The sequence below is a fragment of the Mugil cephalus genome, chromosome 20 (assembly GCF_022458985.1).
Source record: "Mugil cephalus isolate CIBA_MC_2020 chromosome 20, CIBA_Mcephalus_1.1, whole genome shotgun sequence".
Taxonomy (NCBI): domain Eukaryota; kingdom Metazoa; phylum Chordata; class Actinopteri; order Mugiliformes; family Mugilidae; genus Mugil; species Mugil cephalus.
The window spans coordinates 13,984,857-13,998,169 of NC_061789.1; the positions used below are offsets into that span (position 1 = coordinate 13,984,857).

Genomic DNA, 13,313 nt, shown 5'->3' on the forward strand with positions numbered 1-13,313 from the left:
AGAACACCAATATGATTGGTCCACAGACCTGTTCCTAAACACCAATGAGCGTTAAGTACTGTCAACGTCATCATTAGATGCCGGAAGAAATGTCACATATGTCAACCAACCTCTAGAGTCCTGCGGAATGAGCACATAGCTGATGTTAGGTAATTAATCAATAAAACGGCACGATGAAATGTTTGAGTAACGTTAATTGAGCGCGTTTAGGTTCGATTTATCGACTGGCTCAGGATTTTTTAATTTCCTGTGTGGCGTTTTTATTATGAATACGGTCCATGTCCAGCTCAGGGGCTTTACTTTGCTGTTTGTGAAAAGCAGAGCTCTCCCTGCTGGTCGTCCGACAGCCGCACGCTGTGACTTTCGTCTCCACTGGACTGTTTCGCAGTTTTTCAGGACAATGGCGACCAATAGTAATAGTTTCCCGGAGCCGAGGCAGCAGCTGGGGCAGAAGAAAGTGAAACATAAGGAGCCGCTGCGCAGAGTAAAAAACAAGGAGAACAGGAACAAACGCAGAGATGTCCTCGGACCGTCTTCTGTGTACCTGCAGGTGGTCGGATCTGGCAGCAGAGACAGTCCTTCGTCTTTATACGTCTTCTCCGAATACAACAGGTACAGAATACAGATGTGTTTTAGTTTGTTTTTTAGAAGTCACATTTAACAGTGTAAAATCCAGTGTCAGGATTCATGGGGCTCAAATTGTGAAAGAGTGGTTCGGGGAGCATGAGACATCATTTTTACACATGGATTGGCCACCACAGAGTCTAGACCTGAACCCCATTGAGAATCTTTGGGATGTGCTGGACGAGGCTTTGCTTAGTGGTCAGACTCTCCCATCATCAATACAAGATCAATACAAATGAATGCAACACTGGATGGAGATAAATCTTGTGACACTGCAGAAGCTTCTTATTGAAACAAAGCCTGTAGTCAAAGACAAAGGCGGTCCAACAAAATATTAGTGTGTGACCCTTTTGGGGGGGGGGGGGGCTACAGCTTACACCATGACTATTTTCATCATTATAAATTGATCTGTTGTTTTCTTTCTTTGTGAATCAATTAAACACTAGTGGTTTAAGTGATTAACAAATAAAGTGACAGACAATAGTTTATTCCAACATTTTTTTCTTGTTGATTTTCATTGTTATTCATCGATAAAATATGACAAAAATGCTAATATAAAAAACAAATAAAATATAATATAATCTTTGTGTGCCCAATATTCCAAAACCCCAAGATATTTAACTTACTATGGTTGAAAACAGATGTTAAATTCATATTTTTCTTACAGTATCATCTTGCTGCCGCCCTTCTAGAAGTCTTTTTTCATAAGGTTGTTTAAAATGAGAGAAAACCTCAGAAATGCAAACTATATAATAAGGAAACCCAATTTCTCTCTTGCTATGTGGAACCAGACTTTCTTCATCAGGTAGAAGCGTACGTTTTGTGTTTGTGTTGTCTTTTATTGCACCTGTAAAAAAAAGTATTATTTTCATCCTTAAATCTCTCCCTGCTGCAGGTACCTGTTCAACTGCGGTGAGGGAACGCAGAGACTCATGCAGGAACACAAGTAAGCTGATTCGAGCATGACAGCATGCGCACACACGGTCAGCCTTTCAGATAACAGCATTAACGTGAACATTTTTCATCCTGGCAGACTGAAAGCTGCTCGCTTGGACAACATCTTCCTGACCAGACTGAGCTGGGAGAATGTGGGCGGCTTATCAGGTCAGGCTGGTTTTTACACAGGAAGGAATTATGTTGTTGGGAGGCCTAATGCCAAAATAATTAATGCCACTCACATTGATTCTCTGCAGCAGCGCTGTCTACGCTGCTAATATTACATCAAGTTAATATGCGCGGTAATGTTCATACAATCAGAAGTCTTAATGGGAATTAAATGTCATCATCAATCACTAATCGTCTGCGTGTGTTCACCTCTGCAAATCGGAAAGTCCAATAATATTCCGAAGGTTCTAAAAACTGACTGGCAGTGAGTCATCCCTCATAGCTCTTTTCTAAACTTCTCCCTCTGTTGTAGGGATGATCTTAACCTTGAAGGACACCGGCGTCCCTGAATGTGCTCTCTCTGGACCGCCACAGCTGGTGAGGAAACTAAATCGTCCAACACAAGCACGCCTGCAGGAGCTTTTAGACTGACAAGGACTCATTGCACATCTGCTGTCTGTCTTTTTTCTGATCACAGGAGAACTATCTGCAAGCCATCAAGTCCTTCTCTGGGCCACTGGAAGACATCAAGCTGTGTATGTTGAATTTCTAGAACTCACTTACTTTCGCTCGTTGTTTATGTATGATATTCACTGCACGGTGTGCTCGCAGTGGTTCGACCGTACACAGAAGAGATGCATTCAGACGACACCATGACGGTTTGTCAGGTGCCAATTTTCAGTGAGTCCAGATGAGTTTCTTCCTGCTTTTTGTGATTCCTCAGCTCCTCAAAGAGATTTTTTGTGAACTGATTTTTTTCTCCTTTTTTTTTATTTTTATTTTTTTATGTGCAGCCAAAACTACAGATGGTGGAAAACACTCACCCACGCAGGGAAGAACAAGCCCCTCTCAGAGTTCCCCAAAGAGAGATCACTTTCACATCGGCGGCAATGGAGAAGATGCAGGTGAGGCAGCTGGCCTGTAAAGCTGCAGGTTACCAGAGATTAATGAAGTAATAACAATAATAAGACTGAAATAAAAGTAACCAAATGGGGGAAAATATAAATTAAATTGTATGAATAATAGTGAAATAAGTAGTCTTACGGTTGATGATTTCCTGGAAAGTGAGTTAAAAATCTTTATGACTCATCCTGCACTCAGGGGCGCGTGTTATTTTTAAGTGAGATGAAACACTTTCTTAAAATTTTTCTGTCCCTCCGTTGACTTTCGGCCGTTTTAGCTCACATGTTTTATTACAATGTGTGAAGCTCTTTTCATCTCCGTCTTTGATGTTTCTTTAAAAACGATATTGATTTGAAAGATCCAGTATCGAGTCATAAAATCACTTGATCGCTATTCCATTTCCTGCATGTTCTCGTTAGAAATTTTGTGGCGGTCCCGCAAGCAAGGTTTCTAAGAAGACAACATTAGTTTTGTGAAAATCTCTTTCATAACAAAGCAAAATTATCAAAACTGAATTTATATCTAACTGAACTGAATTGAACCGATTCGGGAAATCACACTGCAAAAAAGGGATTTCAAGAAAGCAAAAAATACTTGTATCAAAGAAATGCATCTTATATTTTGTTTAGAGACAAAAACTTATTATTTTACTACTACTTATTTTTGTCAAGCAACAGAATCTTAATCTATTGGCAGATTTACAAGATGATTTGATTGAATATAAGAATATTTTGCTTCTGTCTACCAATGCTGTTTTTGCAGTGCAGTCGCGATAACAAACCCTGTAAATAAGAGTTTAATTGTGCAGAGCCTCAGTTATGTGTCAAATATCTTTCAGGTGAAAGACGAGCAGCGGTTAGAGACACGTCCTTAGTGGTTGCCTTTGTGTGCAAGGTAAGACGATGTAAGAACGATCTGTCATCCTGTGTGTGTGTGTAATGTAGGAACAAGGATTTTGTTTCTGACATTTTTCTTCTCTACCTGTCAAACGCTTTTACAGATTCACCCCAGGAAAGGAAACTTCTTAGTGGCTCAAGCCAAGGAGCTCGGACTGCCCATGTAAGAGTGCCCATAGAGCTATCCCCTGTGTTGGTATTTTTCATTTTCTGCAAATATTTCTGCAATTCTGACATCACGTATTATTTTCTGTTACCCCATAGAGGTACAGCAGCTATCGGTCCACTCATTGCAGATCTGAAAAATGGGAAAAGCATCATGTATGAAGGAAAAGAGGTGCTGTATGAATTCTCTCAGTCATCACGCCGAAGCGCTGGTTGTGCACCTGCTGACGCTGCTGTCATTGTGTTTTGCAGATCCGACCCGAGCAGGTTTGTACTCCCACTGACCCGGGACCAGTCTTTATTGTCGTGGAGTGTCCGTCTGAGGAGTTTGTCAAACCTGTTGGCAGCAATCAGCAGCTGGCAAGGTAAGAGTTAAACCATGTAAAGAGATGAAGAATATTTGCTTGTTCAAGGGAGAAGTCTACATTTAAATTACCGTCCCGTTCAGGTACCAGACTGGAGGTTCAGAACCCCCGGCTGTTGTGGTGGTCCACATGACTCCGGAGTGTGTTTTGAAAACAGAAGGATACCAGGAGTGGATGGGGAGGTTAGCATTCTCTTACTCTGCATCCAGACTCCTTTAAAACTCCTCTTATTGCCGTTGAGGCGTTAAACCTCTGGCCGCTTGTGTTCCTGCAGGTTTCCGTCCACAACAGAACACCTGATCATCAATGAGAATGCGTGTTCAGTCCACAACATCAGAAGTCACAAGATTCAGACCCAGCTCAACATGATTCACCCAGATATCTTTCCACAGCTAAAGGCTTACAAAACAAAGGTAGCGCCGAAGCACTGTCTGTCCAGACACGCGTCGTATTAACATAGTGACAAATCTGACTGGACTCATTGACCTCCTGAAACCCCAGATTTAGTTTGGTGTGCATTTTTAATTTTTCCGAAGTATTTGGGATCAGTAAGACCTAAGAACAAGTATAAAAACTGAGCATTATCTTTCAACAGGAATTAGTAGTTTTTTTGGGGGGGAAAAAAACAAAAAAACAGTGATTATTTCAATACTTATATTGTACTAAAGTCACCAATGTGTGACAAAATATAAAAACTGTTTATTTTCATACCTGTACATGGTGGAGCAAAACCAGAATAGCAAACAATGAATTAATTATCAAGGTTCATTCAAGCTCATTGCTATTGATAAAATTTGCAAAAATTTTTATTGACCCTTTGCTACCACTAGATGGCAGACTAAAGTGTCCAGTAACGAGGACACCGGGTTTAAATGAAGCAGAAAAGCTGCAATAAAACCTAAAACTCAATGTCCCCATATAAAGACACGGGGTCTCATGTGGTTAAAAATAAATAGATAAATATATTGAGTTTTAAATGTGAGTTATGAAACATTTACGATTTAAAAAAAAAATGATTGTGGGATAAATTCAAGGATTTTCTTCTTTTATCTTAACTTCTGGAACCAAAAGTTCCCAAAAAAACATCTCCCTCTTTGTGACTGATTTGGCATCGGACTTCTTTAACATTTTCATGGACATAGAATTGATCAGATCAAGTGTTTGCGTGGTTATTAGTGTTACTGTTTTCCCATTGAATGGATTGTCAAAGGTTTGCATCCACACCCCTTCATAGCGTTACAGTACTAACATAACACCTGTAAACAGAGCTGCTTGCAAAAGCAAACTTACTGCTCGAGTCCATCATCCACAAAGTCTGCATTCACCACTAATTCAACTCATTAGTGTCTTTCCCTGCATGCATTTTAATATACTCCCTTCTTGTTTTAGGCACTCTAGTTACTCAACTTTCTCTTCTCTTGGCGTTTTCTCTCAGGAGCCTCAGGCCTCCTTAAACATCCCAAACGTCAGAGCCGAGTGTCTTCTCAAGTTCCAGTTCAGGCCCGTAATGGAGTGGCAAAGGTTAGTTTGTCCTTCAATCCCCCCAATTTAACCGACATTACTCTGCAGCTCCGAGCGCTGCCTCGTCACAGAAAACAATCTGGAACGGACGACCGCTCTCAAACGCTTTCTTCTCCTTTTTTAACCTCGTCTTCCAAGTGTCAGTGTTTGTCAGATACTGTAGCGGCGCATCAAGGTCAAATGTGGAAAGAAATCTCTCTTCTTCCCTCCAGTGTTTTGTGCGGGCAGTGGTGTGTGTCTTCTTGACTCTGTGTCTCATTTGTTAGAGATGCTATCCCCGCCTGCAACTCCGAGGAGTTCGTGAAAGAAGCTTCTGAGGTCCCGAACTTTCTGGCACAAGTGGACGAGTGCAGGAAGATTTGCTCCACTGACGCTGCAGTGCTTTCTGGTCAGTGCCGGGAACCACACACACACACACACAGAAGGATGATTCTTTTTTTTTTTTATTTAAAAGGATGGTGCTCCCGTGAAGTCAACAACCGTTCCGCATGTGTCATTGATTATGCAAATCAAATTTCTGCTGCAGATCGAGGAGGAAAATATCCTGAGGTGATTTTCCTGGGAACAGGATCAGCTCTTCCCATGAAGATCAGAAACGTCAGCGGCACTTTAGTTAACATCAGGTACAGCTGATCACTGCGACAGACTAAAAAAATATATGCACGATTTCTCAAGGATGTTACAAATAAAACTTTCTAAAGAGTCTTTTCAGAACTTGTTATATAATGCCGAGAAACAAAAACAAACTGCGGTTCAGTTCTGTGTTCTGCCATGGATGTCTTCCTCCTGTCGAGCTGCTTTCTAATGAACTGTCTTGTATTTGAAGCCCGAGTCAGTCTCTGCTGTTGGACTGCGGAGAGGGAACCTTCGGTCAGCTCTGCAGACACTACGGAGACGACGTGGATAAGGCTTTGTCCAAGATATCCACGGTCTTCATCTCACACCTGCATGCCGACCATCACACAGTAAGCACCTGTGCACCACGTTGAACCGACTTACACAGACAAACTCAGCTGATATTCAACCTTTTGTCTTAGGGGCTGCTAAAGCTGCTGTACCAGAGGGAAAGGGCGCTGGTACGTATGAGAAAAATCGTCCTTACATACAGCAGCATGCCTCCTTTCTTTTTGTGCTCCTGAACTCCTAAATTATTTTATTCGTGTCTCCAGTTTACTCTAGGAATAGGGTTCACTCCCATCTGCCTCATCGCTCCGGTCCAAATTATGACCTGGCTCAACCAGTATCACAACTACTGTGAGGAGATCCTCAGCCATGTCAAGTATGTGGACACAAAGACGTCTTCTCTTAAAGATCACCTCTGCGCACCAACTCAAATAGTCTGTTAGTTAGTTAGTTCATGGGGCTGTTGTTGAAAAAGCAGCAGGTTTGACTTGTTTGTTCTTGTATTTATAATTATATTCATGTGCCTTATATTAGATTTTTGTCTTTTTTGTCACCTGTTTTTCTTTTTACAATAACATTTTTGACCAGTTGTCAGAAGGTTATTTTGATGCTATTTTACTCTGTCTTCCAAAATAAATTCTGACCCACAAAATCGGTATCCCATAACATGGAATAGCATCCAGATAGCTAATAGAAGACGTGTTGCCTTCCTGTAGCGGCTGGCAGACACCTCCACCATTATAATTAGTAGGACATCACATACACATTTTACATTTAACTTGCCAAAAAATTAAAAAAGGTTTTTCAGCTTTACATTTCCTGCTCATCATTTTGACAACGACGCTAGTCTTAAGGTTCGTAATGTGTTAAAGTAGAAGGGTGTTGGAAACTACTTGCTTATAATTCATTGTAATTGGAAAAAAACAGAGATTCCTATTTTAAATTTGTAATCATTTGAGATTTTAAATATGTTTTTGTTCATGAGCAACTAGTGTAGGTGCAGGCATCCACACAGCAGGGGGCGCTGCAGGAAGTGCCATAGCAGCCAAATTTAGATCTTTTTTTTTTTTTGGTACATTTTCAATCAAATAATCTGCCCACATAAGCTTTTATTTTAGAGCCACTTAAATTAACATGACATGCTCCAAAAACCCAGTAAGAGGAGCTCCTTCCTTCGTGTACCCTGGGCTTGGTGTGTTTCTTCACAACAGCTGTTGTTCCTTTTCAGCCTCATCCCTAATCAGTTTCTGTGCGACGGCGCTGAGGTCACCGAGCAGCAGGCGAACTCATTCATCCGACGGCTGCTGAAGAAGAACGATCTAGAGAAGGTCTGCAGCTGTCTTCGAGTGTCACACCGTTAGTTAATGCAGCTTTCGTGCCACTCATTCAGTTTTCCGTGTGTGTCTCTCAGTTCCTGACCTGCACGGTGCGTCACTGCAAGAACGCCTTCGCCTGCAGCTTCGCTCATCAGTCAGGCTGGAAACTGGCCTTTTCCGGAGACACCATGCCCTGCGAGAACTTCGTGAACATCGGTTAGTGCCGCTCACAGTGATTAAAGTCCACATGTTTCTGATGTGCGTCCGGACAGATGCGCACAAGAGGGAACTGCTTTCAATATTTCAGCGACTCCTATGAGGTCGTCTTAACTGCATGTTGACTACGCTGGCGGCTCTGAATAATTTATCTGATATTTCTTCATGCTTTCGATCACACTCATAGCTGGCAGCTTCTTCTAATGCCTCCCAAGGGATCCCACTTCATTGACTCTCCTTAAATTGCTTGACTGGATTCTGTCCAAGCACAGCCTCCTAGAGACAGCAAGTGTATACCACATGCCTGTTCATTATAGATGGCTCAGCTCACCGGACAAACAGGGCGTGCCAACCCTTGATTAGAGCAACTACTTGATTGATTTCCTAAGAGACGGGAAGTGCGTTTTCTGCGATTCAGACTTCTGATCCTTTTCGGGTTTGCAGGGAAGAACGCAACTTTAGTGATCCACGAAGCCACGCTGGAGGATGAGCTGGAAAAGGAAGCTGCAGAGAAAAGGCATAGGTGAGTAAAACAAGCCGTGACATCAAGCACTCCTGGAATGGAACATTTGTGGAGTGGGAAAAAAATAAAAAAAAGAAAGACCTCAGCTCAATCTCTTTCTCTCTCTGATGATTGCACTGTTCACTCTCCACAGATATTGACATTGATTTTTGCATTTTATTTCTATGGTTTCTGTCTTCACAAAAGCATCTTTTATACCCTCAAAAAAAAACAACAACACAGAATTCCCAATGAAACTCTCAGGAAAGCAGAGTAATACAAATCCACCTTGTTTTCTGACAGCACGACCTCCCAGGCCATCGGCATCGGCATGAAAATGAACGCCGACTTCATCATGCTGAACCACTTCAGCCAGCGTTACGCCAAGATCCCGCTCTTCAACGAGGAGTTCACCGAAAGAGTGGGAATATCATTCGACCACATGAGAGTGAGTCGGAGTCCACGTAAAAATGTTCAGTCGTTCAGAATCCACGTTGGAAAGATATTCTTCTTTGTTACGTCAAACTAAGGATAGTACTGGTTGAAGTATAAAAAAAAGGAATAACTTACTATTCAGTACATGGCTGTAATATAACTGCAAGAACAGAGAGTTTGTCTAGCAAAAGTGTCCTAGCAAAAGTTTAAGGTGTCCTTATAGAGTCAATCATCCTAAATATCAAACATGTTTGATGAGCCTACGAGCAAGTTCAGACCAGATCTGACCAGATTTCAGAGCTCCAGCAAAAGTTAACGTGGCGTCAATTTCCCCCTTCTTCCAGATTCGCTTTGGAGATTTTAAAATTCTCCCCAAACTCATCCCCGCACTGAAGACCCTCTTCGCCGATGAGATCGACGAGATGGAGGGAAGAAGGGAGAGGAGGGAGCTGAGAAATCCCAAAGGAGGCGTCTACGAGGTGGCCGACGAGTCCGTGGGTGGCCGGGGTGCCAAAAGAGACCAGGAGGATGGGATGGTGACACAAAACCTAGAAACGAAGAGACTGAAAAGCAGCTGATTCAACTACGATTCATTAAATCATGAGTCAAGAGGAAAAGACTTTACATTAGAGCATCCTGAGTTATTGTATTTAAATGAGGTTGAGATTTTTATTTGAATCGTGTGGTTTGGTTGATAAATCTTACATTGCAGTGTGCTATGAGTATCATTTGTTTTTCATTTAACAAAATAAAGAAATACCGCAGCAGTTTAATGTGTGTGAAATACATATATGCAGCCTGATACAGGCGCACACACAAAATGATTTAGAAACAACATGAATTGAAAACAATATGATTTGCCCTCCAAATCCACTAGATCCCAAACTGATCAAGTATCTGTGGGATGATCCACAGAGGACCCTCCCCTCAACCCAAAGGCCCCAACTAACGACATCCTTTTGTCAGACACCACAGGACCTCCTCAGGAGGCCATGACCACTCTGTGATGAGTCACAACAGTTTAAGAGGCACAAGAGAGACCTATACAATATTTGGAAGGTGGTCATAATGTTATGCCTGATCAGATTCCAGCTTCCTTCCTTTCTTGAAACACTTTAAAACCACTGGCTGTTTTACTCCTCCACGTTGGCCTCCCTTTTTTTTATGTGCATGTTCTTCCTACAGACTTACACCCACTGTGATAAGGTCCAAAAACTCTCTCTTTACCAATGTGATCTATTTTCATTATTTGGACAAATAAAGCTAAACTAAACCAGATCCGTTAGAGATGTGATTTTTTAAAATGTTCAATGTGCACCACTAGGGGGCTCCGGTGAGCCATCAGAGCTCACGCCAACCTGTTACCCAAATGGAAAGAAATCAGTCACCACGTTAATAAAGCTGATGAGGAGACTGCTTTACCACTTGAGGGAGCGGTGGCTGCAGGAAACAGCGACGAGAAGCCTGCGGCCGTCCGAAGGGTCGGGTGCATTGTTGAAAAACCATTTGGTGTTCACTCACTGGCGCTGTGTCTTAAATGTGCTCCGGCTTGTTTTAAAGTTGCCTTTTGGATTTGACACATCCACATGCAATCTCAGGCGAGAGTGAACTTTGATGTCAGAAAGTTGACCTTTCGTTTACAGAGACGCCCTCCGAGTAAACATTTACCTTGTTGTTCTCCATTTTAACTCTATGTCTAGATTTGAAAGGTCACATTTAGTATTAGCAGAGTTCTGCTTGAAATTCAAGGTTGGATTCAGAGCGACTAACACACTGCGAGGATCCCGTCTCCGTCCACGTGGCAAAGGTCTGAAGTAAATTTAAGTTGTTTGGAGGTGAGTGGGTGATGTGTTTTGTTTTTTTGTTTTTTTTTATCCAGGGTGATAAACAGGAATGGGGTTTGATATAAACATGGTAGAATCCCAGTGGAGAATGTATGGAGCTAATCACCTCCTGACCACCACAAATGAGTGTTTTATTGCTTAATCTGATTTCTTTAGACCTTAGGAGGGTTTCAGTCCTCCAGGTAACGGTTTATTCCCAAAACAAGCTGAAACTGGTCTTGTGGAGTTTCTTGAAGATGTCTCGCCACTCATCCGAGTTGCAGTTTTAGGAGACTGGCTAAAATGTGTTGAGCAACGCGTATAGGAGGAGCCAGCTCACTGGGACAACAGCGTCCATCGGAAAACCCTTCTCTGAACAGCGGAGGTGGTACCATCAATTTAAAACGCGGTCTTGACATCTGTTCCCCAAAAGTTTCTTCCCCGTTCTTTAGGCTGGAGGTCCCGGCCTTTAATGGGTCATAAGATTACCACTGTCAACAACGGCAACACCCACAGATGTTCCTCTCGAAACCAGTCTGCCAAAGCTACCCACCCAGATGAGTGACAAAATATGTGACAAAAGAAGTTCCAAGAATTCCAGATGTTTTTTGTTTTTTTTTGGGATATTTATTGCGTAGCATTAGCCTTCCTTTCGGCTAATTTACCCTCAGATTTTTGGATTCGTTAAAACCTCTCCCCGACAATGTCAAACACATTTAAAGATCATTATCACCAGTAACCAAGACAATCAAGACACTGGTGTAGACAATGAATGAAGCTTTCTGGCGTCAAAGTCTCCGCCTCAGTGGTGGCGAAATGGAAGCAGAAACCGCCTCCTTAGACGCCCATTTCTCAACGATGCTCCTCAACCTCCCGTTCATCAGTTGTTGTCTATAGATAATAGATGGATGTTGCAGTGATGCTCCTCTTTATTCAATGGGTAAATGGGACTCATTTGGTTTGATCTTCTCAGTAATATTTTTGCCGGCTCCACGCGTTACCAGCCACCGATCTCTGATCAGAAAAACTACAGATCCGGTGCACTCTGTCTTAAAAGACTCATTCCCACGTGCAGCACAGAGAACATCACTACAGCACAAAGTGATTACGGAAAAAAAAGTGCCTGCACGCCACAAATTAAACTCTATTAACCTCCATTGTATTGGAGAGCTGCATATCTTAAAACCTGGACAAATAAAAGCTAAAGTATTTGCCTGGCTGCATACCAACCGAAGTGACTCATGGTTTTTGTAATTTGAGAGAACCACCCGTGTCGCCTCTGCAGGCAGGCAACCCTATGAGGGTGAATTATCTTTCCCCGAGAAAAGCCTCACTTGCAAGACTTTGGGTGGTTTGAGATATTTATGTGCCCCTCAGGGGATCATTTTTAAAAGAAATTAAGGCTAATAAAAGTCAGTGGGAACCTAACAACCCTGCCTGGATTCACCTCCTAGTCCTGCGGCTTATGTGAGAGAGGGCAAGTCATTAAAATACGACGTGGAACCGAGAGGAACCCGCGTTATTCACGTTTGTCACCGCTTATTCGGTGTAGAATGAAGGCAGACAGGACGGAACGGAGCGGGACGCCACCAATCAGATACACCTCCTCCACCTGAATCCTCCGCTTCTATACAAAGTCAATTATGCAGCCTGCTCGCCTCTCCTCGCATTTTCTGCCTGGCTGCTGATTCAGAGAGGAGCCCCGTTCTGCTCTGGCGGAAATCAAAGTGTGAGGTAATCTGAGGGGACTTGTGAAAAAAAAAAAAAAAAAAAAAAAGAGGAGCCACCGGGGCCCGGGAGCCACTCAGACTGGAGGTCACGGCCACGGCCGGCGCACGCCGCAGTCGCACGGACAGGTCGGTAATTGTGGGCAGGCGATCTATTCCCGCTGATCAGAGCGGCCGCTCTCGCGTTACTGTCCGTCAGCTGTCAGCTCACATCTAGATCTTTATCCAGACACCTTTAAAACGCTCTGAAGCCAGAGGGGACAAGCCCAGAGACTCACCCACGGAGAACAAAATTGAGATCAAAGATCCATGGCAGAGCTTTGATAACTTTTAGAATACTGTGAAAAATGGCTTTTTTTTTTTTTTTACCCCTTTTTTTCTTTTTTTAAAAACACGTCTTTGGTGCGTGGAAAGCGGAGGCGACACAGGGCATTAATATTCCGTGTAGTTCTGCCTGGGCTGGCCTCACTCCCCGCCCCAGCGTGGCAGCTCAGCATTAACAGAGTGTCTGAGAAGAGAGGAACCCCGGGAGGCTTGGAAAGCCCTGGCACTCACCTGGTCCTGCATGAGAATAAAGTGAGCGGAGGAAAAACAATCAGCCGTTTTGATATTCACAAGCACTCGCCGCACAGATCACACCTGCCCGCCGCTTCGCTCGGGAAGAGGGGGCGCCGAAAATCTTTGTTTCAATGCGGCGGGCTGGATAAACAGACATTGATTTGTCTCTTCTTCTTTTTTTTCTTGCTTGTTTGTGATTTTGACATTCAGATAAAGACTTGCCGAGGATTAGAGAGCCTGAAACGGCAAAAGATG

The 13,313-nt window shown here is 42.9% G+C and overlaps 1 protein-coding gene across 2 annotated transcripts; it reads left to right on the top strand.

The window, feature by feature from the left end:
- The first annotated feature begins 83 nt into the window (after nt 1-83).
- elac2 (elaC ribonuclease Z 2) lies at nt 84-9,717 on the top strand. Of its 2 annotated transcripts, XM_047572848.1 has the most exons (25): nt 84-149; nt 389-612; nt 1,520-1,570; nt 1,658-1,728; nt 2,042-2,106; nt 2,207-2,264; nt 2,341-2,409; nt 2,523-2,633; nt 3,470-3,525; nt 3,632-3,690; nt 3,792-3,864; nt 3,945-4,057; nt 4,141-4,239; nt 4,332-4,470; nt 5,493-5,578; nt 5,845-5,966; nt 6,105-6,201; nt 6,405-6,543; nt 6,616-6,654; nt 6,748-6,857; nt 7,710-7,809; nt 7,893-8,013; nt 8,458-8,536; nt 8,819-8,963; nt 9,295-9,717. In XM_047572848.1, exons 2-25 carry the CDS (start codon nt 401-403, stop codon nt 9,526-9,528), a joined length of 2,448 nt encoding a protein of 815 aa, XP_047428804.1. In that variant the 5' UTR covers nt 84-149; nt 389-400; the 3' UTR covers nt 9,529-9,717. The 2 variants fall into 2 exon arrangements, with proteins under 2 accessions (XP_047428804.1, XP_047428803.1); XM_047572847.1 differs by having other exon boundaries at nt 90-612.
- The last annotated feature ends 3,596 nt before the right edge of the window (nt 9,718-13,313 follow it).